The 27,292-nt window shown below is 50.5% G+C and overlaps 1 protein-coding gene across 5 annotated transcripts in view; it reads left to right on the forward strand.

The window, feature by feature from the left end:
- The window catches only part of Nisch (nischarin), a 34,952-nt gene extending 8,009 nt beyond the window's left edge, over positions 1-26,943 (forward strand). Inside the window, exons 4-21 of one of the 5 annotated variants that reach the window (XM_074043884.1) lie at positions 4,594-4,642; positions 5,745-5,908; positions 6,222-6,317; positions 8,317-8,412; positions 9,871-10,023; positions 10,651-10,719; positions 11,172-11,357; positions 11,531-11,659; positions 12,856-12,969; positions 13,300-13,411; positions 17,576-17,700; positions 18,748-18,797; positions 19,615-21,030; positions 23,119-23,503; positions 24,002-24,158; positions 24,611-24,739; positions 25,201-25,362; positions 25,706-26,943. In XM_074043884.1, the coding sequence (XP_073899985.1) occupies positions 4,594-4,642; positions 5,745-5,908; positions 6,222-6,317; positions 8,317-8,412; positions 9,871-10,023; positions 10,651-10,719; positions 11,172-11,357; positions 11,531-11,659; positions 12,856-12,969; positions 13,300-13,411; positions 17,576-17,700; positions 18,748-18,797; positions 19,615-21,030; positions 23,119-23,503; positions 24,002-24,158; positions 24,611-24,739; positions 25,201-25,362; positions 25,706-26,316 (4,203 nt within the window). In that variant the 3' untranslated portion in view covers positions 26,317-26,943. The other 4 variants (XM_074043888.1, XM_074043887.1, XM_074043885.1 and 1 more) reach the window with 4 other exon arrangements.
- The last annotated feature ends 349 nt before the right edge of the window (positions 26,944-27,292 follow it).

The raw sequence follows: 27,292 nt of genomic DNA on the forward strand, positions 1-27,292 counted from the left end.
TTTAAGGAAACACGTTAATAAGGCTTCTTTTTGTCATATCTGATTTGCCAGCATCATTACTGTTCCACTTTGAGACTACTATTAAGTAAAATAGGGTTACTTGAACGTAAGAAACTTAATACTTCCTTAATACTGTGGTAACAGAGATGGCTACTAAGTGACATGTATATGGTGTGGCTATGCTGGACAAAGGAGGCAGAGCACAGCATGAGATTTCATCATGATACTAAAAACGGTGTGTAACGTAAAATTTGTAAATTGTTTCTGGAATTTTCTGTTTAATAATCTCAATCTGCAGTTGACCATGGGTGACTGAAACCACAGAAAATGAAACTGTGGATAAGGAGGAGACTACTGTATAAGTTTTTGTGTGAACTTATATTTTCTTACCTGTTGCGTTATATCCAGAAGTGGAAACTGAGTCACATAGTAACTGTTTGGACTTTTTGAGGAACTGCCAAATTAATTTCCAAAGTTCCTGTACTTTTATGTACTTACCAGCAATGTGTAAGTTCTAAATTCCCTATATCCTTGCTAACACTCTTACCATTTTTTTTTAAATCCTAGATGTCCTAGTAGGTGTGAAGTAATATCTCCTGTGGTTTTAGTCTGCATTATCACAGTTACTAATGATGTTTAGCCTCTTTGCATGTGCTTATTGGCCATCTGTGTATCTTCTTTGGAAAAATGTATTCAGATCCTTTATCCTGTAAACACTTGCTCAGTTATAACAGTTCTTTATATGTATTCTGGATGCTAGACCATTACCTGAAATGTGATAGGCAAATAATTCCTTCCATTCTATAGATTGTCTTTTTCTTCCTTCCTTTCTTTTTCTTTCTTTTTTTTTTTTTTTCTCCTGGAGATCAAACCCAGGGCCTTATACATGCTAAACGTGCACTCTACCACTGAGCTACACCCCTGGCTGCTTCACTTTTTAAAGACAGGATCTTGTTATGTTGCTCATAAACATGATCCTCAGGATCCTCCTATCTCAGCCTCCCAAATACTGGGGTTTCAGGTGTGTACCACCCCACCTGGCCAAGTTTTAGATTTTAATGATGTTCAGTTTATCTATTTTTTCCTTTGGTCACTTGGGGTTTTGGTGTCATATCTGAGAAACCATTGTATAATCCAAGGTCACAAACGTGACTATATTTTCTTGTAGGAGTTTTAGGTTTAGATTTTACATGTAGGGCTTTGATCCATTTTGAGTTAATTTTTGTATATGATGTGAGGTAGGGGTCTAACTCAGTTCTTCTGCAGTGTGGATTTTAATGACAAGGAAAGAAAGCAGCACTTCTCTCCCCAGCCAACTCTGAGATAGGGAATTCAGGGGTCAGAGCAGCCTATGTCTGCTCTCTCCCTGGATAACTCCACCCTATCTTCTGGTCCCACAGGCACAGACTGCATCTCAGAACCTCTAGAGCAGCAGTTTTCAAGCTCTGGAATGGAATCCGGTGGAGAATTCTAGCACACCAATTTGGAACAGGATCCCTAAGAGTGGACTTAGAGATAGAGCCAAGTTTATCTCCTAGCCCAGCTCCTTCCTAACAGCTTATTCTAAGCCAGTCATTTAAACTTTCTGTGCCCCAGTCTCTTGTAAGCTGGAGGGTGATGATCAGGGGCCCTTTTGAAGCCTGCATGAGACTGTGCAATGAAGGAAGGTCTACAGCCAATATCCTAAGGGAAGACATCTGTGAAGTATCAGCAAGAGCTAGGGCTCAGGGGCCCCTATCTCCTGATCCAGACAGAACTGACTCTGTGCCTTTGCCCACAGGTCCAAATTTTGGCCAGAGGAAGCCAGTGCTCTAGGTGTGGAGCTAAGGCATTCCTGTGTTCCAGTTCAGGCTCCCTCCCAAGGTGAATGTTGGCTGGGGAAATCAAGTACAAAGCACAACAGTGTGCCCTTCCTGTGCCCCAAGAGCAGGGAGAGGTTATATAGTTTGGTTTAAGCTTGCCCTTTGCTTAGCACAAGCCCTTTGCCGTCACTGTCTCAGCTTTTTGTGTCTTCTGGAAATTCCTTAGGAGGGCTAGTGCCTAGGGGCATTCTTGTTTTCTGTGCTCTTTCTGAGATGCCAGCTGCCTAGAGAAAGGTGAGAATTGTTCAAAACAACGGGCAACAGAACCCTTTCCTGGTGAGAAGTTTATGGAAGCCTGATTGTGCTGAGAGGCTTCAAAGCTGCCTTTGGGAGATTGGGGTGGGTGTAAATTGGCAGCCCTGGGACTGCTCAAAGCCAGGTGATCTGACTGTAGGGAGGATTTGTAGACAAGGCGTGGTTCTCAAAAGCGTCAGAGGCATGAGTCTTTGCATCATTCCAAGCTCTTCCTAATCTTCAGTCTTCACAGCTGCCTAGGAAAATGTAATTGAATTAAAGAGGCTGCAAGAGAGTGAAGTTGAAGTTCAGAGTGAACCCATAGCCCCTCCCCTCCTTTTAGGTTGCTAAGTTCCTCTTGCCCTTTTACATTTGGCCCTGTCCCACTAAATCCTTTAAAAAGGAACTGTGTTGGCTCATTTTGTTCCCTTTGGCTTTTGTACACTGAGGGGAAGGGGTGAGAGAAGAATGACTTTCACATTATACATAATACATATAAACTGAATTTCAAGCAGATTAAATAACACCCCACCCAGGGCAGTACTGGAATTTGAAGTTGGACTGCAAGCTTGCTAGGCGCAGGCACTCTACCACTTGAGCCTTGTCACTTGGTCCCTTTTTGCTTTGGTTATTTTTTCAGGTATCTCAGACCTTGATCCTCCCACCTATACATCTCATGTAGATGGGATTACAGATACACCTACCACATCCTTCTTGTTTGCTGAGATGAGGTCTCACTAACTTTTTGCCCAGGCTAGCCTCTTGTTGAGATGGGGGTCTCACTAACTTTTTGCCCAAGGTGACCTCAAATCTTGATCCACCTCATCTCCTTTCCACACTGGCAATAAACACATCTTTTTAAAATGCCATAAAGGACCAAAAGAAAATTAGGATATTTTTATAATCGTAAGGTGGGGAAGAAACCCTCAAAGTCACAAATGAAAAATCTTGCTATGTCATGAAAACCACCTTGAACAAAGGATAAAGGCATACACAGTCTGGGAGGAAATGTTTACAGCATATAAACAGCTGTTAAAGAAGCTGCGGTGAGTGAGCATGGAGGTACACAACTGTAATCCAACTACTTGGAAGGCTGAGGCAGGAGAGCTGCAATTTCGAAGCCAGCCTGGGCAACTTAGTTAAGACCCTGTCTTAAAATAAAATTTAGAAAAGAGTGATGTAGCTCAGTGCTAAAGTGCTGTCTTAATGTAGCATGCATGAGGCCCTGGGCTCAATCCCAGTACTGGGAGAGGGGAAGTAGTGTGGTATATAAAAGATAACAAGAAAGAGACAAACAACCAAAGAGAAAAACAGGAACAGGACACTCTGTCTCCTGTAGTCAGTGCCTTCAGAGTCCCATCAACATGTGAATTACATGTCCTGTGAGCTGTGAAAGTGATTGTGCAGCCTCTATCTGGACCTGTTTACAGAAAGGCCTGTTGCCTGCCATCTGTCAGCTAGTTAAAATTCCTACCTGTGAGAGGTGGGGGTGGGAGCTGCCAGTTGCCATCGAAGTGCTGAGGTGATTGGTTATGTAGAGAGACCCAAGGCCAAGTGCTTAAATAGGACTTTTCTAGTTTCTAGCCATATAAAATTGAAGGGTCACATTATCCAATCTCTACCTGTGTTTGCTTATCTTTGTACCAGGGTTCAAGGTTGCAGCTTCCTCTTGCAGGGTGGTGGGAGGGTTCAGTGAGCCAGTACCTGATGTTAATTAGAGCCCAGCATGTTAGTTGTTACTGTGACTGAAGGCTCGTCCTTGTCCTTTATCGCATTTTCTTTTTTCTTTTTTTTTTTTTTGTTTTTTTTTTTGGCAGTACTGTAATATGAACTCAGGGCTTCATGCTTGTTAGCCAGGCACTCTACCACTTGAGCCACTCTGCCAGTGCTTATCGCATCGTTCTGAAAGAAAAACCTTTCCCATTCCTTGTAATGACCCTCAGAGGGCTGAGTGGTACTGCTGTGAGTCTGGAAGGGATGAGCACAGGAAGAGAACAAGTGTCCACTTTTTTCTGAGACACATGAAATGAGAGAAGGCGGGTATGGTCTTCCTAGGGAAGGTTGACTCTGGGAGATTCTTCCTTCCACCTGAGTGATAGAGGGGCCTCTTTTCCAAAAGAAATAGGACTTCTCTACCACACCCTCTCCTAGGAACTCCAGAGCCGGTTTTGGGTGCTGTTGGCTTCCCAGGCAAGCCCTTAGCGTAGCCAAGTACTGGCCTCTCTGGCCATGGTGCATTCAGCAGTGCCCATATGGACCTGGAGTTACAACATTAGTCTGATCTTGTGCTTTTGAGGAATCCTTTCAGGTGTTCACATATCTGGAAATGCCTAGTTTCCTTTGATAAGCTCCTTGCTTCATTATAGTTTGCCTCCTCCTTTATTGTGTTTACTGCCTAGAGAGTTGGCATAGCAGCAGAGCAAATAGATAGCAAATGTACTGATTCCAGTGACAGGGCAAATAGACTTCCTAACCACAGGATTTATTTTCTCCACAGGAGATAAATGGTATCACTGCAGCACTGGCTGAAGAACTCTTTGAAAAAGGTACATGGCCACTGGTCCTTGAAATACTGGCCACAACTTTCCTAGTCCCATTAGATGGCTGGAGGCCTAGCCAGAGCCCACTTCCTTAGGTACTCACATCCCTGGCTCTGGGCCATAGTTAAGCCTGCCACCTATCCATCCTGTGGTCTTTCACCCTGAGACTTTTTTTTTTATGCTTTCGTTAGTATACGATAGTTATACAGGGGTTTCATTGTGATATTTCCATATATACATACAGTGTACCCCGGTTTGGTTCCCCCTCCATTATGTTCCCTTTTCCCTAGTCCCTTTCTTAAACTGACTTCAGCAGCTTTCAGTTTTCCCACCTTGAGATTCTTCATTGAGTCTCTGTGTCACAGCTCACTGTGGGCTTAGGATCTATTCCAAAGCGCCATGGTGGGGTGCTGAAACGTGGCTGGCATGCTATATCTTACACTTGGTCTGTCCTTGCCTGAAAGGGTTCAAATGGCAAATAGAAGTTAACCTTGGGTCACAGCCCCCTCAGAGAGCATGGTGACAGTAGCTAAGGAGCACGCCTGCCAACAGCACTGTTTACCATTCCTTCCCTGCTAGAGACCATAGGTAGAAGTAAGGATAGACACCCACTAACCTGCTTAAGGGTGGGTGCATGCCCAAGAGGAGCAGCGCAAGGACCAAATGCCAATCAGTCTGCTCTCTAAGATTCCACCTGCTTACCCGAGATGCCGTTCAGGCTCTGTACTGACCTGGCATCTCAGGCTTGCAACTAGCCATGGCACCTGCATTTTGAAGGTTGTGGCATTGCCCAGAACACTGCTTCTCATCAGCCCTATCCTGGTCAGAGCCTTAGGTCTGACTCAGCCTCACTCTTCAGGATGGCTCCCCAGTTACAGTCCCCCATGCCCTTTCCCTCCATTGTCACCATGTGTCTAGGGTTGCTCTGTGCCCAATGTGAGCTCAGGAAGGCAGCTACTCCTGTGTGCTTAGGACTGTGCATATCCCAACACAGGTGTGTGTAATAGGTGCTTGCTTAGTGCTTGTTGACTGTTAGTGGCAGACAAACGCCCTGGCCGTACAGTGGGCTGGGGGTGGGCACTCATCTTGCAGGGCTTGGCTGTTACAGGAGAACAGCTCCTGGGGGCTGGTGAGGTCTTTGCTATCAGACCCCTGCAACTCTATGCAGTCACCGAGCAGCTGTCACAGGGAAAGCCTACGTGCGCCAGTGGGGATGCCAAGACTGACCTTGGGCACATCCTGGACTTCACCTGTCGCCTTAAATACCTTAAGGTAAAAAGATACAGTGGCTCAGCAGTAACAAGGCACTCAGCTGGCCATGGGGCTTGACAGCTCACTGGCTGGAGTGTGTGTATGAAGGACGCCAAGGGTGGGGATCTCCATGGAAGAAAGTGTTTTTGGCACTGTGCTTTTGGCTATGAACACCAGGGGGCGTCCCGACTCCTTTTAAACCTACATAGCCCCTTTGTTGCCAGTAGAAGTAGTCAGAGCTTCAGGTTTGGGAGTTGCTGCTCCACTGGCTAAGAGTGCAGATGGCAAGTGGTGGCAGCAGCAGCACTAATTTAAGCCCCATCTTTGGTCTCAGGTTTCTGGCACAGAAGGACCTTTTGGGACCAGCAACATTCAGGAGCAGCTCCTGCCGTTTGATCTGTCAATATTCAAGTCTCTTCATCAGGTGGAGGTAAGGGCCAGGGCCACTGGAGAGCAGGCGGGCTGAGCCCTGCACAAGCATCATCTCTCTCCAACTGCCTGTGGCTAAGGAGTGGTTTTGATATCACCTGTCCAGATCGAATCTTAAGGAACTGTTGCTTTCATGTTCAACAATAAATGGCTGATTTTATTCAAGTGAATCAGGCCCCTCTAAAGGCAGAGAGGGAGCTTCTCCTGTCCTTGGCTGGTCTGCATGTCTCTGTCCCTGACATGAACAACAGAAGGCATTTAGACAGGTGAAGCACTGGTTCTAGAGGCTGGCTCCTTCTGGGCCTCTCATGGAGTCAGAGGACTTGGGCTATACAAGCAGAAATCCTGGGAAATTATCCTAAGGAACAGACAGACTGAATTCCAAGTCTTTAGTTTCTAAGGCAAAGGGCTTTTTGTGTGATGGAGGTGGGGGGCTGGGGTTTGAACTCAGGGCTTTATGCTCACAAAGCAGGCTCTATTGTTTAAGGCACACCTCCAGTTCATTTTGCTCTGGTTATTTTGGAGATAAGGCCTCTTGAACTATTTGCCGAGGCTGGCCTTAAATCACGATCCTCCTATCTCAGACTCTCAAGTAGCTAGGATTATAGGCATAAGTCACTGGTGCCCAGCTCAGACAAAGGACTTTGAGGGTCCCTTGCCCTCATAAAGATGCCCAAGCCTAACAAGAATTGCTTTACATTGTTTGAACTCTTTGGTTGTCAAAGCTAATTTTTGTTACCATTTTTAAAAAGAAAGAGGAAGCCAGGTGGGGTAGCTCATGCCTGTCACCCAAAGCTGCTTGGAAAGCTAAGATCAGGAGGATTGTGGTTTCAGGGAGAGGGAGGGAGAGGAAGAGAAAGAAAGGAAAGGGGAAGGGAAGGGAGGGGAGTAAAACTGTTTTTAAAGGCTATGTTTCCTAAGCTGAAGTTGGCTTTTGTGTTCAGCCTGAGACCCCTTGTTGATGTGTACTCCTTAATCAAATCTTCCCAACAGCTCTGTGAAGTGGGTGCTTTTATTCTCAGTTTACAGTTGAGAAAACTGAGGCTTAGGAGGGTAAGGAAGTTTGGACAGGATCACACAGTTAAGGAGTGGCAAGCTGAGATTTGAATTTCTGGCTGAGTCTGACTTCAGAACCCTGCTATCCTTTGGCCCGTTCTGCCTACAGCAGTCTAGGCTTGTCTTGGGTCTTGAGGGCCACTCCCCTTGATAGAAATTCAGGGTGTGTGCCTTGACCACTGCAGGCTGACTAAGACCTTAGAAGTGAGAAGAAAGCCTGACCCAGCTCTGTTCAGCAGCTGGGGCTTTGTCTGGTCTGTGGTCGTGTGGTGCTTGAGGTAGTGTGATTGACCTGTACCCCTCTTCTCCTTGCCACAGGGACAGTTGAGGGCAGTGGAACAAGGCTGGGCCAGCAGGAAGGCTATCACACTTGCTGCACTATGGAGGCACTTCTCCCCTTGCTCTCCACACTGATTTCCATGACCCACCCTTTCTGTCCCTCTGCCAAGCCCCAAGCAGTCCTTACTGAGAAAATGGAATTTGTGGCTCATTGAGAGTCTGAAAATCCCAATGTCTTCCTTACTAGGTATTTCAGAGAATGTTTAATCAGCTCTGTATAGCATTGGGGAAAAAAAGAGTCTTAGGCTTTGAATCACCTCTGTTCTCATCTCCAGCATTTGGACTGCCCATTATTGGGCTTCTTTTTATGCAGGTGGGATGAATATCCACTTCCTGGGCCTTTTTTTATGGGACTGGAATTTGAACTCAGAGCTTCACGCTTACAAAACAAGCATGCTACCACTTGAGTCATACCTCCAGTCCATTTTGTTGTGGTTATTTTGGAGATGGGGTTTGGATTACTGTTTGCCTGGGTGGGCCTTGAATTGCAATCCTTCTGATCTCAGCCTCCCAAGTAGCTAGAATTACAGGTATGAGCCACCAGCACTCAGCTTCCTAATGGGACTAAGATACCATTTCTGAGAAGCATCTGTGCTTTGTTCCAGATAAGTCATTGTGATGCTAAGCACATCCAAGGGCTGGTCACCTCAAAGCCCACCTTAGCCACAATGAGCGTCCGCTTCTCAGCAACCTCAATGAAGGTAAGCTTTGCCTTTACTGTTTTCTATCTGTGGGGCAGGGTCCCAGCCATGATCCCCACCACTGAGAACAGTGTCAGCACTGCCATGTCCATCTGTGCCCAGAGGCTGGATCATCCTCCCTTGGGTTGCCACATATTCATGCAGGACCTCCAAGTTCTTGATGGGTCCTAGAGCACTTTAGCATGCATCTGCTCCAAAAATCAGTGTTGTTAACAAAGCATTTTAAGGGGGTGTTTTTTTTTTTTTTTCTCTAAAAAGAAAAAAGGTTCACTAGGTTTGCTTTTGTTTCATTTTGTTTGTTTGAGACAAGTAGTTTCTTTGAGAGTCTCACTATGTAGCCCAGGTTAACTGTGAATTCATGATCTTCCTGCCTCTGCCTCCCAATGCTGGGATTACAGGTAAGCACCACATGCCCAGCAAGGTCATTGTTTTTAATGAAAAAATTTTGACCGTGGAGATGGTAGGACCTTCATCAGTTAGATTGATAATATCTGTTCCTCTAAGCCTAACAGTCCCTGGCTTAGCACTCGTTTGTATCTTGTTGTCCATAAACTTGAAGTAGAAGGAGACATAGGAGTGCTGGGCACTGTTTGTACATGAACGACAGAAACATTCCATTTGCAATGGGGCTTCTTTACCTGTCTTGGATTTCATCTTAGTGAAGTTAAAATCCCACCTGAGTATAGAAAAAGCATATAGTGACTAATTTTGTGACTCAAGAGGGTCTGATCAAGATACGAGTTTGAGGATTCTTTCTCCTTGAACCAAACCCGGACACATTGTATGCACATATGTAAATGTCACACAGAAAGCCCGTACAACTATTACATACTAATAAAAACGTTAAAAAAAAGTTCCTCTTGAGCCTACTGACTGAAGGGAGGAGGCTGTGGAGAGAGCAAGGGGTTAGGCTGCCTTGTTCCTCCCCAAGGCACTCTGCTGCCTGACTGAAAGAGCCCAAATTGGTCAGTGCAAAAGGAGAGATTTTATAATGCTCAAAAATTAACCCAAGGAGGACTGCTTCCCTCCCCTTCGGTGACTGGTGCTCATGTCTCAGCAATGATCTTATACTTGCAAAGTAGTGGTTAAAGGGCCTCCTGTCCGTGGTGGGGACCACTCTGAAAACACAGTTGCCTGGAAACAGCATGAATTTGGGTGAAGACTCTGAGAATTAAGGTAGAACAGCCATCGCCATGTAGCAGAGGTCCTTGGGGGCTTGAGGAGCATTTGCTTCTGAAAAAACTTACTCCAGAACTTATTCCAAGTGGCTGTTATATTGCTAAGCCTTTCAGTTATTTCACAATCATTGAAAGACACATGAACCAAATCCCGTTTTAATGCAAGCTCATTTCCGCATGCTAAATATGCTCCAGTCCTTCCTTAAATTTTGCAACAATAGTGTTCCAGTTAGTATTGCGTGAGGGCTGAGCGTGGTGCTCAACAGATGTTCTTACGCAGGAAGTCCTTGTTCCTGAAGCCTCGGAATTTGATGAGTGGGAGCCTGAAGGCACAGCCCTTGAAGGCACTGTGACTGCTGTCATCCCCACATGGCAAGCTTTGACCACTCTCGACCTGAGCCACAACAGCATCTCCAAGATCGACGAGTCTGTGGTATGCTGGCAGTAGCCACTGCCAGGCACTGCTCTGATCTGACCAAATCCTGAGGGCTGGGTATTTAATTTGACTTTCTTTGGAACAACTGCAGAAAACCTGTGTCCTGTGCTCTATGCATTGCCTGCAGTTTGTAAATTAAATTTCAAAATGAAAATATTTAAAATTAATAGTTACTACTTAGGATCAAATGATGCATATCAATTACACATACATTTGAAATACCAGAACTATGGTAGGTGATGTAAGGAGTAGAGCAGAAAATTCACTCCCTAGATTATAGATGTGCCCATGTAAGAGTGACATTCCAGTTACCTTAGGGCAACAGGAGTATGATTCTATCTACGTGCTTCTTAGTGAGGGTGGGTAGAGTTAAAAAAGGGTAGACGCCCTTATTGTCTGGGACATAAGCCAGTTGCTCTGTACAGACAGTGACTAGTGTGTCCCTGTGTGTCCTTTCAGATGTGCTGCTGGGTAGGCAATGGGAGGTGTCACATCAGTGACCCTGCAGGGACAGCCAGCTGGAAAGTCTGTGGTCAAGAGAAAGAGTCCTATGACACCCAGCACCAGGTGCAGGGACTGGGTAGAGTCCAGCCTCATAATGTCTGTATTCTTTTCTTTTACAAGAAACTGATCCCAAAGATTGAGTTCTTGGACCTGAGTCATAATGGCGTGCTGGTTGTGGACAACCTGCAGGTAATGTCGTGGAGACTAGCGCTGCCCCTACAGGTTCTCCAGGTTCTATTCTCCTGAGAGAAGTCAAGAGGCAATCACAGCCTTGGGACTTTGACCATGTCTTAGGGTTGGTATGGCTGGACTGCTGCCTTTCCTTTAGGCTTCCAGTGATGCCCTGAGTGATGATTGCTCTAGTCAAAAAATTATAAGAGCTGAGTAAATACAAACCAAGTGTAATGAAGATGGCATACCGGCATCCTGAAGATGGACAGGCTTGTGTTCAGCGTTTACCCCACCCTATCTACATAACCTGTGGGTTATGATGTGTGTAGAAAAGAGGGCTTCCCTTCCCAGTAACCATCAGAGAATGACAGAGCTGCAAGGCAGCTCTGCAAGGTTTGGGTTGGAAGGTCAGCAGGCCCCTCTTGGGAAGCTTGACCTAGGCTGCTGTCCTGTTCTCAATACTTCTGCAGCACCTGTACAACCTTGTGCACCTTGACCTGTCCTACAACAAGCTCTCCTCCTTGGAAGGCATTCACACCAAACTGGGGAACATCAAGACCTTAAACCTAGCAGGCAACCTCCTAGAGAGCCTGATTGGCCTGCACAAGCTCTACTCTCTGCTCAACCTGGACCTCAGCAACAACAGAATTGAGCAGGTGAGCTACAGTCCTAAGGTGCTTCCAGGCTCTGGGGTTGCTGGGCCTTGGTGATTACCACTTTAAGGAAGATCGTGAAGATTCCTTTCATTTAAAAGAGGCCATCCAGAGTGTTGTCGTGTGGCTGAAGTATTAGGCGAAGGGGCCCAAAGAATGGCGCTCATGCCTTTCAGATGGAGGAGATCAGGAGCATTGGCAGCCTCCCATGTCTGGAGCACGTGACCCTGCTGAACAACCCTGTGAGCATCATTCCTGACTACCGGACCAAAGTTCTTGCTCAGTTCGGGGAGCGGGCCTCTGAGGTAAGTCCTGGTACCACCAGCAGAGCCCAGGGAGATGGCAGGATGGAGTTTAGGGCTGCATGGGCAGGATGAGGTGGGGTGTCCACTCTTTGCCTTCACCTGCTTCAGCAGGATGTCTGAATGCCTTTCAGATCTAGGCAGTCCATTGCCCCCTAGGGAAAGGTTCCCTGTACCTCCTACCCCTCTCCCATTGGGGGCTATCAGCGGGGCTTTATGTCCATCTGCTGGAGTTACAGGTCAGGAGGGCTTCCTGGGAATTCACAGGCACAAATCTAGGGTGTGGAAGAACTGTCTTCAACTTTGAAAAAATAACATTGTTTATTCTAGGCAAGGGGCAGAAATAAAATACTTAAAATAATCCTGTTTCTTGTACAACTAGCCATGGTGCCTGACTACATGCCCACAGATTTTGCTTGCCTTTGGCAATGTGGCCCAGCCCAGTATCTGCTGCCTGCTTGCTGTGGCTGTCCACCTGCCACCATGTCAACCAGGTCCTTCCTCGTGTTCACTCCTCTCCCTCAGCCTCCAGCAGGCCCTTTCCCCATTCTTTCACCAGCCCTGGTGGTCTGTTTGCATCCCACCTCTGCCCCAAGCGCTGCTGTCTCCACACTGTTCCCAACTCAGTCTCCACAGGATGCCATGTCTTCAGACCTGGGAAGGTTCCCTAGCCACACGATGTCAGCCCTGTCTAGGCCCTTGGGACCTTCCCTCAGTTGAGCACACTGCCCGCCTACTGAGTGCCTGCCAGTCTGAGCTCCTCCTGCATTCCCAGATTGGTATCCCTTTCCTCCCCTCTGGCTCTCTGTACCTTTGCCCTGCCAGTTCCCTTGCCCAGAAGGCGCTCCTCTTGCTCTCTGACCATCTGAGTTCTGCTTATAAGTGGAGCTTAGTCTACGTCTCCCCTTCCTCTAGTCACAGCCACCCAAAAGGCTGCCCCTCTTCTTGGAGAGGGGCTCCCAGAGATGAAGGAGGCTGTGTGATACCTCTGTGGGCCCCTCCAAGGCATTCTCAGGTTACTCATGTTGTTGTAAGGAGCCTGCCTTCCCTATAAGCTGAGCCTCACTCAACCTCCAGTGCCTTCTGAGGCCTGGCCTATAGGAGGTTCTCATGCCCATTCCTCAGCAGGGCTCTGCCATCCTACTCCCTCCATGCTTGCCAGTCCCCATACTGAAAGCCACTTTCTGGACCCTGTGTAGGTCTGCCTGGATAATACAGCAACCACAGAGAAGGAGCTGGATACCGTGGAAGTTCTGAAAGCAATTCAGAAAGCCAAGGATGTCAAGTCCAAACTGACTAACCCAGAGAAGAAGGTGGGCATTTATGTAGGAGGTGGGAGGAATGGTGGTGAAGAGCAGGACAAGGAAGGAGCTGTTTGTGAGAAGACTGAGCCATGGGATTGCTCAGGGCTGCCTATCCTGCCTGTACCACACTCCCTGGCTGTAAGACCTTGGGCAAGTCACATGGCCCTCATATGTGACATGGTGAAGTGGTAGTACCTACCACTTAGGGCCATGTGACGCCATCTTCATCACCTGGTTGTAAGAATGTTGAGCTCCTCCTTCTACACCTCTAGCCTTATTATTTCTGTTCTTCCTGCACTTTTCCTTCTCTTTCGGGCTGACTTGAGCACTTTTCCTCAGGTTGGTGAGGATTCCCGGCTCTTAGCTGCCCCTTGTGCCAGACCCAGTGGATCCCCTCTCACTGCAGCTCCCACCTCTGCCTCTCTGCCCCAGCCCATCCTCTCCAACCAAGGTAATCGCATATGGCTCATGCTCCTAGTGGAGCTTTCCAGCCTGCCTGGGACCCCTGTCTGGGCCGGAGTTGGGGGAGAGATGCTGGTACCTGCTTCCTACAGGGTCAGGCACAGGGAGGGTGGTGTTGTCTATAGGCTGGCTCCTCAGGTGGCCCATGGCAGGGGGTACCTGGCCTAATTTCAGTGCTGTTGTTTGCTTAGTGAGGACACTCCGTGCTCTAACACCCTCATCTAGCTTCTGTAGGATACCTTGGGGTGTCTGGTTGGGCTCTGAGGCTGCCCTTTGAGCAGGCTCAGGGCTGTTGGCTCATGAGAACCCAGTCCCCAGCAAGCAGCTTGGGCAGGTTGGCTGCTTGTTAGTAGGAAGCATTGTTACTTTACTGAGCCTGGAGCTTTGATCACTATGTGAGGAGCTTTCTTTTATCATTGCCTCATCTCTGTGGCTCTCAAGGTGTAGCCCAGCCCTAAAACACTGCGTTGGGACCAAGATGGGCTGGTTGCATCCCTGTGGATCCATGGAACACCAATGCCTTTCATCTGCCCACTGTCTTAGCGTTTTCAAAGGGCTTTCACCTCTGAACCCAGGCATCCTCGGAGATGAGTGAGTGAAGCAGGTCCCATGAGCATGTCTGCCGGCCCGGCCCCAACGGAAGAGGGGCAGGTGTGCTGTCCTGAGTGGAGCTGAGGCTCGGGACACACAGGAAAGAACGCCGCCCGCCCAGGCTCCTGGAGACGCAGAACTTGGTGTGAGGTCTTGGGAAAACAGTTTGACCTTAGGTTTCATGAGCCAGAAACACATTCCCACCCCTTGACCTGGTGATCCCACTGGAGAACTTCTCTTGGAGAGGGATAACTTGCTGGGGGAAGGGGAAGTGCTCTGCTGGCAACACCAGGTTGTGACATGCACGCCAAGGAGGGGAGGGAGAGGCAGCTGTGGCACAGAACCCTCTGTGGCAGTCCCATCAGTGAGAGAAGACTGGGCAGCAAGAAGGGAGACACACTTGTTTATGTTAAGGCAAAAGCCCGATGCAGAATAGTGCACTGAGGTCACAGCTGTAATATGCAGAAGAGAATTCATGAAAATGGAACGGTGGGGCTAGGTGTATGTAAATTTGCCCATTTGCTTTTGTCAAACTCTTTGCTGAGAATTCTTGGTTGTATTTTTTACATAAAAGGGAAGGAGGGTTTGAATCTCTGTGAGGAAGTTTCCCTGTCTCTGCCACCTGCATTGAGGCCAAACCCCAAGTTGGGCCCGCACAACACTGGCAGCCCTGCAGAGGAAGCCCGAGGCGCAGGCTTCTGGGAGACAGGGAGGTGCCAAGGTTCCAAATCCAAGGACACAGCCTGTTCTTGGTCAGCATTGGCCTAATGAGTGAGTGAGTGAGTATGTGGATGAACAAGTGGAGAATAAACTGGTGAAGAGCAGACCTCAGGCGGGCAGGGGATCTGGTGTCTCCCCCCTGGGGTGCAACTGCAGGTGGTGAAGCCTTTGCAACAGCCTGGGCCCGGCCTCATCTACCACCACTTCTCTCTGCCTGCCCTCTTGCCCTGGGCACTCCCCAGAGTGGCTCTGTAGTCTGTCTCCCCTTCCCAGTCACTGGACGTTGAGACATTGTCCCAGATTTGCACCTCTTATAAATAAAACTGCAGTGGATGTCTTTGTGTGCACATCTCTTTCCTTTGGGTGACAAATGAAAAAGGTCAAACTCCTATATGAGGACTTCTCAATGTCCCTTATCTCATTCGCTGAGTGGCCCTTTCTGACTACTTGTTTGCGCAGGCCATAGTCCAGGAAGGAAATGGACAGACTGTCCCTGTCCACATTTCCTCATGTCCAAACAAGGCTTGGGGGTGGGGGTAGTGGCAAGAAAGTGCTGCTTTTTGTCTCACAAATGTGGAGGCACCCACGTATGCATGTGTTTGGCTGTGTGTTACTGGAGCTGGCCTGAATGGGCAGGGATTTCTCCCCTGTGGGAGCAGCTTTGCTAACCTATGCCTGTTGTTCCCAGCCTGATCTGTACCAGGGGATCATGTTTGTGAATAAACGGGGCACTCAGGAGCCTGCCTGAAGGGTATGCTGTCCAGAAAACACCAGACCTCTGGTCATTATAGGTGCTATTAGCCAACTGTCAGAGCCATGGAGGATTGTGATTGACAGGGACCAGTGTGCAAAATGTCAGAGTTGATTCTCCAGCCCAGTCCCTGGGCTGAGTGAAGGGTGTGTAGAGAGGTGGTTGGGAGCAGGCAGCTGAGTTCAGGTTCCAACTTTGTGGCTGTATGATCTCAAGCAACTTGTAGCCTCTCTGAAGCTGTTTTCTCAACTATAAAGTGGGTTCACCCTACTTCATCGATTCTAAGATGCACATGTCTCTACCCTGTGACTTCTCTGATATTGAGATGCATCTTTCAGTCAGTGGCGTCCCCTAGTTGCTGTCAGCCAGCTGGTATTCGTGATGGAATCGGGGAAAAACCTGTGGACACCTGCTAAGACCAAGATGGCACCACATCCATGCATCTTAGATTTGATGAAATGTGGTAAATAATGAGAGGCATGCATGAGCTAATGCTGGGGAAGGGAAAGCGCTTAGCACTGCTCTTGCTCAAAAAATGTGTTTAGGAAGGGCTCCCCCTTCCCTAATCCTTTAATAGGGGGTTCTAGACAGTGCCCTGAGGATCGTGGAGCCACTTGGCAGGTAAACTGTATCCCCAAGGGTTTTCAGAGTAGTATGACTTGGAGTCTTTGTAGAAGGTCTGGAGCAGAGGTTTGAATGGAGGTGGTATCAGAGGTGAGTCTCAAAGGATGAGTAGGATTTGAACGTGTCAGTGGGAGAGGGTGGATTCCAGAAAAGAACAGCAGCAAGTGGGTCCCCTGGAGGCGCTTTGTTCGTGGCTGTGTGCTTGCCACCCTTCCTGCCTTGCAGAGCCTCTGCTGCTTTGCTTTGTGGGGATGCCTGGTCTTGGGCAAAGGAGCTGGCCTGTGTGAGTTGTCCTGTTGTGGGCAGCAGCTGAACTGTACAGAGTCTCATGCCCTATGAGGCTCTGGGTCATTTCGTTGGGCCATGGTGACTGTTTGGTGGCAAAGCCAGACTGTGGAGGCAGACCTGCACTCCTCTAAACCAGCTAGCTGCAGTTTGGAGCATGCTTAAAAAGGCTTTCACCTCAACCAGTCTGTGGACTGAAGTGAAGTAACGAGTCCAGACAGACTCTATTCATAAAACAGCCTCTGTAGAGTTTTTAAGCCCCATGCTTTTCTGGAGGTCTTGAGTCAATGCTGTTGTTCATGGGAGGTGGCCCTGGGGCATCAGTGGATGCCCTGTAAGAAACAAGCTGGTTGGTGCAGGCTGTTTCCAGTTGTACCCAGCAGTCCTGGAGGAAACTGAAGCCTGCAAGGTCTGGCCTCCTGGGGATGGAGCCTGTGTTCTGCAGATTTGTGAGCCCTGCAGAAATGTCTGATCAGGGCATAGGGGCCACATCTACTCCTTTCCTGGAACAATGCTCCTGGAGTGAACACTTTTAAGGCTGTTGATGAACATATCGCCAAACTACTCTTCTGATGGGTGGGCCAGCTTGCACCCCAGTGCCCCCCTCTGCCCGGTTTGGTTGGGCTAAGCTGAACAGTCTGACCTTTGCCAAAGTGAGAGAGACAAACTGGTCTCCTATTTCAACTTTGTGTGCTAGAGAGGAAAAGCATCCTTTTCATACATTGTATCAGTTTCTAATTCTACATCTCATGTTCTTTGCAGTCTCTTGATGGGGTTTTTACCCCTCCTGGTTTTGTAATCTGTAACAGTTCTTTATAGATTAAAGATATAATATAAATCTTGGTTAAATATTACAAGTACTTTTTTCTCTTTGCATTTGGCTTTGCCTTATCTTAGTCTTTAAAATTCATCTAGAGGTTTGGTGTTTATATTTTCGTACTTAGCAGCTTCTTCCTTTGAATGTGTGCTCAGAAAGCCTCTCCCTGCCCTAAAATTAAAGGAGCAGTCATTGGTTCATGCTTGAATTTTTTGAGGATTTCAGCTTTGTCATTTCTTCTATAACCCGGATGATGGTTTTGGGGTCTGGCTAGCCCCCAGCCATACCAGTAGCCCAAGGCCCAGCCCCCTTGTTGAATAGCTGCTCTCTCCGCTTGCCCGCCCGCCCACCCCATCTCTCTGCAGGGATCATGTTCGTGCAGGAGGAGGCCTTGGCCAGCAGCCTCTCATCCACAGACAGTCTGACTCCTGAGGACCGGCCCATTGCCCGGGGCTGCTCTGACTCCTTGGAGTCCATCCCTGCAGGACAGGTAACACCCTTGCCTGCTTCTAGGGACCTTTTCTTCTGTGGCAGTTCTGCTGCCTGAGTAGAAGTGGCCTGGTTGGAGTGTGGTAGATGCTGCCAGGGTTTCTTTGTGTGCTCTGCTTGGCACACAGTCTTTCTCTTGGATGTGTCTCTAGTTGAGTCTTGACAAACTGAGTGGTTTAGAGTCTCTGTTCAACCTGTCCCTCCCCTCCCCAGCATGGGAATAGGCATTGCTCTCTCACTGGGCTCTGGGGGACAGGGGGAACAGGTGACCCTTGAGCCCACATGAGCATACTGCCCAGTTCAAGGGGAGTACTTCTCTCTGCCTCCATGGGGCTACTCTGCCCCTTCCCACATGTCACCCCAGTAGCCTGGGACAGTATGACTCTGGCATCTTCTCTGTGGCTGCTTCTCAGGCTTCCAGGGCCTATCTCTGTGTCCTGGAAAGAGAGAAGAGGAAAGTGAGAGTTGCTCATGTGCTGTATGCTTGGTGCCTGACCCCCTCCCGGTCCCATCCGTCTGTACAGCCCAGGATTATTGCCTTGTGAGATTGGGACAGTTTGCTAAGTCTTTGTCTGTGCCTAGCACTCCATTCCTGGGGTCACACAGCAAAAGGTTCCCAAGCCCTAGTCTTGCCTAGTGTGCATAGAGCGGTGGAGACCTCACCATACCTGCCATATCTCTGCTCCTTGTGCGCTGCTAACCAGTTAGGTCCAGACCAAATTGGTGGACCATAGACCTGGCCCATTGGGAAGTACGAGGAGCCCTGGATGCCAGACACCATGACAGTGGTGACAGGCTCTTGCCTGAGGTTGGGAGTGTGGGCTAGTGTCAGATAGACGAGTGGGAAGGCAAGCCCTGCTATGTGCTGGCAGGATAACTAGCTGAACAGGTTCCCTGGGCCCTACCCTACACCATGCATCCCAGAGTGCAGTGGTAGGGGGAGGAGGGGTAAGGTACCTCCACAGGCAGCATCTCAGGGTTCCAGTACCCTGTAGTACCAGGGAATAACTGCAGCACGTGGGCTGACTGCATTTCCTTCTTTTATTAGGCAGCCTCTGATGACTTAAGAGACGTGCCGGGAGCTGTTGGTGGTGCAAGGTAAGGAAGAGGTCAAGAGGTATTGTGGACCAGGCTGCATGGCCAAGCTGCACACTCTTACCTACAGGCTGGGGTAATCAGCTAGATTTTAACAGTCTGTTCACAAAAGTCCTACAGAGCTATTTCTTTCTTAAACTAAGCACAGATTAGACAGACTCTGGCCTGTTTTCCCTAAACTTTGCCTGATTCTTGTTATCCTGGCAGATCAAAGCCAGTTTAGTCCAGTCTGTTTTGTACAGTCTGTGAGCTAAGAATGATAATTATATCCTTAGATGTCTGTTTAAACAAGACTATGTAGATAGGGGCAGCACACAAATCCTGAAATATTAGTTCCCTGACCCTTTACAGCAGCATTTCCAAAATGTTCCCCATGTGAGGGCTGAAGTAGGCGGGAGGAGGTAGAATTTAGACATGAAGGTTCTAGGACTCACCCCAGCCTCCTTCCCTGCCCCTGGAGGTCCCCTGGGTGCCCTCGAAAGGAGTCTTTAGGAACAGATAGGTTCACGTCATGGAGCACTCATTGCCTATAGGACTAATGGCAGCATCTGAATGACCGAAGTCTTTGTAGTACTTTTGTTGTGGGAGCCAGTGTGGTCTCAGCAGGGCTGTGGTGGACAGCTGTGTCTGAGCTCATGAAAGTCTGGACTCAGATTGGTCACCTAACCTTCTGTCTGCCAGCACTTTAGCTCCACACTGTTCTAGAGACAATCTTAGCTGTGTAGGAGGCTCAGGAGATTCATAGATTGGTCCCTTGGAGTCAGGGTTGCAGCAGCAGGTTTTGGGTACAGTGTCCCTGACCTAGTCTCTCCCCACACAGTCCAGAGCATGCAGAGCCGGAAGTGCAGGTGGTACCTGGGTCTGGCCAGATCATCTTTCTGCCCTTTACTTGCATTGGCTACACGGCCACCAACCAGGACTTCATCCAGCGCCTGAGCACATTGATCCGCCAGGCCATCGAGCGGCAACTGCCTGCCTGGATTGAGGCCGCCAACCAACGGGAAGAGGGCCAGGGGGAGGAAGGCGAGGAGGAGGAAGATGACGAGGATGAGGAAGATGTCACTGAGAACCGCTACTTTGAAATGGGACCTCCAGATGCAGATGCAGAGGAAGAGGAAGGCAATGGCCAGGGGGAGGAAGAGGATGAGGAGGAGGAGGAAGATGAGGAGGCCGAGGAAGAGCGCCTGGCGCTGGAGTGGGCCCTGGGCGCAGACGAGGACTTCCTGCTGGAGCACATCCGCATTCTCAAGGTGTTGTGGTGCTTCCTGATCCATGTGCAGGGCAGCATCCGCCAGTTTGCCGCCTGCCTGGTGCTCACTGACTTCGGCATTGCAGTCTTTGAGATCCCGCACCAGGAGTCCCGAGGTAGTAGCCAGCATATCCTGTCGTCCCTGCGCTTTGTCTTCTGCTTCCCACACGGCGATCTCACTGAGTTTGGCTTCCTCATGCCGGAGCTGTGTCTGGTGCTCAAGGTGCGGCACAGTGAGAACACTCTCTTCATCATCTCAGACGCTGCCAACCTGCACGAATTCCACGCTGACCTGCGCTCCTGCTTCGCCCCACAGCACATGGCCATGCTATGCAGCCCCATCCTCTATGGCAGCCACACCAGCCTGCAGGAGTTTCTGCGCCAGCTGCTCACCTTCTACAAGGTAGCTGGCGGCTGCCAGGAGCGCAGCCAGGGCTGCTTCCCTGTCTACCTGGTCTACAGTGACAAGCGCATGGTACAGACAGCTGCCGGGGACTACTCAGGCAACATCGAGTGGGCCAGCTGCACGCTCTGCTCGGCTGTGCGGCGCTCTTGCTGTGCACCCTCCGAGGCTGTCAAGTCTGCCGCCATTCCCTACTGGCTGCTGCTCACACCCCAGCACCTCAACGTCATCAAGGCTGATTTCAACCCCATGCCCAACCGTGGCACCCACAACTGCCGCAACCGCAACAGCTTCAAGCTCAGCCGGGTGCCACTCTCCACCGTGCTGCTGGACCCCACACGCAGCTGTACCCAGCCACGGGGTGCTTTTGCTGACGGCCATGTGCTTGAGCTGCTCGTTGGGTACCGCTTTGTCACTGCTATCTTTGTGCTGCCTCACGAGAAGTTCCACTTCCTGCGCATCTACAATCAATTGCGGGCCTCACTGCAAGACCTGAAGACTGTGGTCATTGCCAAGACCCCTGCAACTGGGCCCAGGTCCCAGAGCCCTCTCATGGATGGCCAGCCAGCTGAGGGCAGGGACAGGTGAGATCAAGTGCAGGCTCTCAGGGCCTGGGGATGTGGGACTGGCACAGATACGATCTGTGGGCATCTGCAAATTAGTGGTCACTCTCCTGCCCCTCAGCTTCTCCCAGCCCCTGACTGCCCTCAACACTGTTCTTGGTGCCTTATCCACCAGCTGTAGAAGAAGCCCAGGAAAGCTGTCCTCTCACAAAGGCAGGTCAGTCCAGGCTCCTGCCACCCATTCCAGACAGGTCAAGAGAGCTGCCCTCCACCTTGGCTGCCCAATAGAGAGCCATCACTTTGACCCTGGCCCTGGCACTCTGCTCCCATGAACCCAAGCATGGCCTATAGGCATCACCTGCCTCCCCTACTCCCAGAGGTCTTAACCCTTGGTTGAACAGTCCTCAGCTGACAGCTTTTCCCATCTCTGAGTTGAGCTCCCAAGCTTGCCCTGTTGGAGCCACAAGCCCTTCTCAGGAAGGACTGGGTTGGATGTACTTTGGGAGGAGTGTCTGGACTGTGTGGGTCATCGCTTCCAGGGCCCTTTTCTTCTGGGGAGACTGAGGTATTGAGAGGGCAGAAGTTGGCAGCCCTATCCTCCTGTTCTTCTCACCACTCCTGTCTCACAGAGCCTGACTTCCCCAGAACTCCCTCCTGGGTTTCCTTCAGGGCCACCTGGGGTAGAGTAGATGAGACCAGTATGAAGGATCCTATGTCCTTGTGGATGTCTCTGCCTTCCGTTGCTTTCTTGGCTTTCCCTCCTATCGCCTAAGAGACAGCCTAGCTTATGATCTCTTCCTTTCTGGCAGACAACAGAGACCCTGTCCTGACCCCTGACTCACCTCAGTATCTCTTGGGGTTTGCTTCCTCCTTATAGCCAGCCCCCAGCTGATGATCTCAAAAGACTCCCCACCTCTTCCAGCCTAAATCTTGTGCCCAGCTTGAGACAGCAGCTTGTGTAGGAGGTGGCCCTGTGTGGCCATATCCAAATCCCACCTCCTCTTATGTGAGGCTTTAGTGGTAGCACCTTGTGTTCACTTTCATGTCTTCCCTAGCCCTGCAAGTACATGTAGAAACCTGACCCCTATCAGCCATATCCCTGCCCCAGCACAGCAGTCCAGGGACCTCGGGGGTATTTGGCCAAATCCAGTACCACAGCCCAAGGCATCTCAGCTGGACTGGGTCCGTTGAGAGGATGACATCCAAAGGACACCCCCTCAACAGGCATGGTCCTATAAGGCTGGGTACAGGGAACCCCCCCAACCTCCGTGACTTCAAGCTTACTGGAGCAGACCATTGACAGCCTGGCCATGTGCAGTGGTGGTTGAGTGGGCTAAGGACACCCGAAAAACAAACTTGAGGGGCAGTTAAGAGATTTTGCTTCTCACCTCTGCATGCACCTGCACACCCAGGTCCCAACCCTGGGCACCTGGATCAGCACTCTGGACCCCAGAGTGGCTTTACCTAATACCTCTGCCACCTTCTCAAAATGAGCTTTCAGTCCATGGGCCAAAGCCTCTGCTGCAGGTATCTCAGTCCTGGTATGACCTGCTCTGCTTCTTCCTGCTTATCTCCTGCCCAAGAGAAAGTACTGGGCACTTTCTTTCTTCTGTTTTTTCCCCATAAAGAACCTGGTGATGGGGCTGGCAGAGTGGCTCAAGTGTAGAGCACCTGCCTACCAAGGCTGAAGCCCTGAGTTCAAACCCCAGTACTGAAAAGAAAAGACCTAATGTCAGTTCAAAAAATTAAATGTCATAAGCTGGGCACCAGTGGCTCACGCCTGTAATCCTAGCTACTCAGGAGGCACAGATCAGGAGAATGGTAGTTCGAGGCCAAACCAGGCAAATAGTTCATGAGACCCTATCTCAAAAATACCCATCACAAAAAGGAACCGGTGGAGTGGCTCAAGAGGTAGAGCACCTGCCTAGCAAGCTGAAGGCCCAGGTACTGCCAAAAAAAAAAAAAAAACCTGGTGATGAAGACCCCAGCTGACCCCAGGGATGGCACAAGGTACACAGACAGTCTTCACTCTGAGGGTATGCAGATGAGGTAAATCTCCATAGGGTCCACATATTAATAATGTATTTCTTGGGGCATTGGGGGATACAGTGATGACCAAAATCCCCATGAGGCCCCAGCAGAGGCTCCATCTCCAGCCCTGGCTCCAGTGGTGGTTCCAGCTCCAGGCCCAGCAGAGACCCCAGCTCCAGCCCTGGATCCAGCTCCAGCTTCAGCTCCAGCTCCAGCTCCAACCCTGGCTCCTGCTCCAGCTTTGGGCCCAGAGGAAGCCCCAATAGAGATCCTGCCTCAAGCACCAGCAGAGGCCCTGGTACAAGCTGAGGCCCCTGCTCAATACCCAAGTGAGCATCTGGTCCAGTCCACCTCAGAGGAGAATCAGATCCCCTCACACTTGCCCGTCTGCCCGTCACTCCGGCACATCGCCAGCCTGCAGGGGAGCGCCATCATTGAGCTCTTCCACAGCAGCATTGCTGAGGTAGTGGCCCATGTGCTGGTCTTAGGGAAGTGTGGCAAGAGAGGTGTGGGTACTGCTGTGACACCAGTAAGTTCTGAGGATGAGGCAGGGCTTGCATGGGATCAGCCTTGAGTCCTCAGATTTTTCTGACATGGTCCTCAGTTTCAGCTGCCTCGTAGGTTTGAGGATGTGGGTAGGGAAATCCTGAGCTGCTCATCAAGCCAGTTGTCCCTGTGTCACCACCTGCCGCTGTGTAGTCTCTGGCCTAGGAACCCTCCCCACATGCCCATCTCCCACTCCCCAGCTCTTCTCTGCTCTGAGTTTATAGAAACATTGATGAGATGAGCTTCCTGCCTCTTGAATCTGAGGCCATGGGCATGTCTGGTGTGTGCAGGTCACCACGTTAGGGGGACTTACAGATGGTGGTGGGGAGGAGGTACCCTGCTGGGAGTGTTTTCAAGCATTGTCTAGGAGGAAGGAAGGTGTGCCCCTTTCCACACCCAGCCTTTCTGTGTCTAGGTTGAAAATGAGGAACTAAGACACCTCTTGTGGTCATCAGTGGTGTTCTACCAGACCCCAGGACTGGAGGTGACTGCCTGCGTGCTGCTCTCCACCAAGGCTGTATATTTCGTGCTGCATGATGGCCTCCGCCGCTACTTCTCAGAGCCACTGCAGGGTAGGCACTGGGCCTGGGGATCCAAGTGCATGTTGTGGCCGGCTGAGGGCCAGCTGTGTGGCCTCAGACAGCAGGGCGTTGGCTGCTCTGGGCTGAGTCCCTCGTCTGAGGAAAGGGATGATTGCAGCACTTCCCTCCTGCAGTTGTCCAGAGGTCCTAAGGCCAGATGTAAACATACCATGGTGCGGCAAGTGCTTGGGCACTGGCTGTGACCAGCAGGGATTCCACAGCCCTTTGGGCCTCATTGGTGGCCTCAGCCATTGGCCTGCTGACTCCACTGAGCTAGCCAAAGCTTAGACCTAGACCAAGTTGCATATGAGGCCTTGTATGCATGGAGGAGGTGGCAGCTGTCTGTCAGGTGACTCATTCCTGCTGGACATCTGCCCACCTGAGACCTTTGTGCTCACCTTCCACAGCCAGTGCCACCCTCAGCTTCTTTCTTTCCATTGTAGATTTCTGGCATCAGAAAAACACTGACTATAACAACAGTCCCTTCCACATCTCCCAGTGCTTTGTACTCAAACTCAGCGACCTGCAGTCAGTTAACGTTGGCCTTTTTGACCAGTACTTCCGGCTGACAGGTGAGTACCTGCTGCGCTTTGTCCTGTGTTGGGTGAAGGCCGGTGTCACTAATGGGCTCCTACCTTCCAGATGTGGGTGCATTATCATCAGCAGAGTTATGTCTGTTTACAAGCCCTCTAATTGGGTGGGCAGAAGCAGCTTCAGGAACTGCTGAGATTGCAGGACTCATGCTCTACGGGCAGTGGGGAGAGGGGGAAGGGCAGATGGGGAGTGCCAATCCGGACAGAGTAGAGTGGACCCTGGCCTCAGGGGCAGGATGTTTCTGACTCATACTTCCTGAAGAGAAAGCTAAGCTCTTTCCCTAACGCCTCTGTAGCCACTTCCAGAAAAATGTCTCAGCCCTTCCTGCCTGAGATATGACTGCTCTCCCACATGGGCCTTCCTGGCCCTGGCTTTCTGAGGCAGAGACCTGGCAGGGGGAGTGGCAAACTGTGACCATGACCAGCCCCTTCCTTCGCAGGCTCCTCCCCAACGCAGGTGGTCACATGCTTGACGCGCGATAGCTACCTGACACACTGCTTCCTTCAGCACCTCATGCTTGTGCTGTCCTCACTGGAGCGCACACCCTCGCCGGAGCCTGTTGACAAAGACTTCTACTCAGAGTTTGGGAACAAGAGCACAGGTACCCTGTTCAGCTCAGACTGTAGACCAGCACCTGAGTGGACAGCAAAAGCTCCAGAGCACCTTTCGGTGCTCCAGAGCCCTCTCTGCCTCCGTCTCCCTCACTTTTTCCCTTTGCCCACTTAGCTGGTGTGGGTTTTCTGTGGGCCTTTTCCATGGCGGGAGTCTCCTCCCAGCAGTCCTTGCCTATTCAGCAGACACATCTCAAGAGTTGGCCCTAGATGCTTGGAGTGTCCTCACCTGCCTTTCTCATATGGGTTCTGTGAGCGGTGTGGCCACTGGTACTTCCAGGCCCACCATGGGCCAGTTCCAGGCCATAGCCCTGATGACACCTCTCTCTGCAGGGAAGATGGAGAACTATGAGCTGATTCACTCAAGCAGGGTCAAGTTCACCTACCCTAGCGAGGAGGAGGTTGGGGACCTGACATACATTGTGGCACAGAAGACTGCTGACCCAGAGAAGGCTCTGGCCCTCAGCATCCTGCTGTATGTACAGGCCTTCCAGGTGGACCCACCACCACCTGGGCGCTGCAGGGGTCCACTGCGCCCCAAGACACTCCTGCTCACCAGTGCTGAGATCTTTCTCCTGGATGAGGACTATATCCACTACCCACTGCCTGAGTTTGCCAAAGAACCACCTCAGAGGGACAGGTACCGACTTGATGATGGCCGCCGCGTCCGGGACCTGGACCGTGTGCTCATGGGCTACCAGCCCTACCCACAGGCCCTCACCCTCATATTTGATGATGTACAAGGCCATGACGTCATGGGCAATGTCACCCTGGACCACTTTGGGGAGGTGCCAGGTGGCCCTGCCAGAGCCGGCCAGGGCCGTGAGGTCCAGTGGCAAGTATTTGTCCCCAGTGCTGAGAGCCGAGAAAAACTCATCTCACTGTTGGCCCGCCAGTGGGAGGCCCTGTGTGGCCGGGAGCTGCCTGTTGAGCTCACTGGCTAGTGCAAGCCACAGCCAGCCCTGCTGCCTGCTATGTCTGGCGTGGTGCCTGTTCAGAGCAGGGAAGCAGCCTTTCTTTGTTCTTTTAAAAGTGTTTTCTCCCCTCCCTTTGGTATCTTAACTTGACTGTCCCTACAGAGAATGTGAACATGTGTGTTCGGTTAATTCTTTCCAATGCTGGGAGGGAGAGTGCCGGCCCCCTGCAGGGTGTCCATGTGCCATCTGCCTCCTGTGGTGTATTGCCTAGCCCTGGAGTGGGAGGCCAGGCACACCAGTATCCTGTCTGTTGTTGTGGTGCCATTGTTAACATGTGGCGCTGTGGATCTGATCAACTGTACACGTCCTTCTTGAAGTGTCAAGTCCAGTCCTTTGTTGCTGTTGCTGTTGCTGTTGTTGTGGGCATTTGCTGCTAATCACAAAGCTGGTAGCAGAATGCACGTGGGAAGCCCCCACCCCATGCGCCTTTCCAAAGTGGAGGCCTCCCCTGGTCCAGACAAGTCGGGGAGCCCAGTGAGGAGTCCCAGGCCTTGGGGCTGAGAGGGGCTGGGTGAAGGGGACCTAGATCTGTCAGCACCAAGCGTAATTCCTGCTGCCTATTTTCTCCATTCCAATAAAGCAAAGTTTGGCACAGTCTGGTCTTCTAGGGCAAGGGTCACTGGGGTGCTGGGGGGGGTGGGGCAGGTCTTCAGCCCAGGGTATAGTTGGCATGTGGCAGTGAGGGTGCCCTGGAGACAGAAGGGCAAGGTGTGGGTGAGGGAGGAGGATAGAGCAGCTCTCCAGGGGACCTTGCTAGACAGGACCACGCTGGGCTGTGGCCAAACCAGGAGACTGGGGCAAATGAGAAGAATCCAGAAAGCTCAGGGCACCTTTGTCACAGCAGACTGCCCCTCTGCGACAGTCTCAGGTTGTCTTGCACCTCAGCCCTACCCACCTGAAGCTTAGCCTGCTGTGGGGATGAGGCCCGGAGTCAGATTGCTGG

Source organism: Castor canadensis, chromosome 10 (assembly GCF_047511655.1).
Source record: "Castor canadensis chromosome 10, mCasCan1.hap1v2, whole genome shotgun sequence".
Taxonomy (NCBI): Eukaryota; Metazoa; Chordata; class Mammalia; order Rodentia; family Castoridae; genus Castor; species Castor canadensis.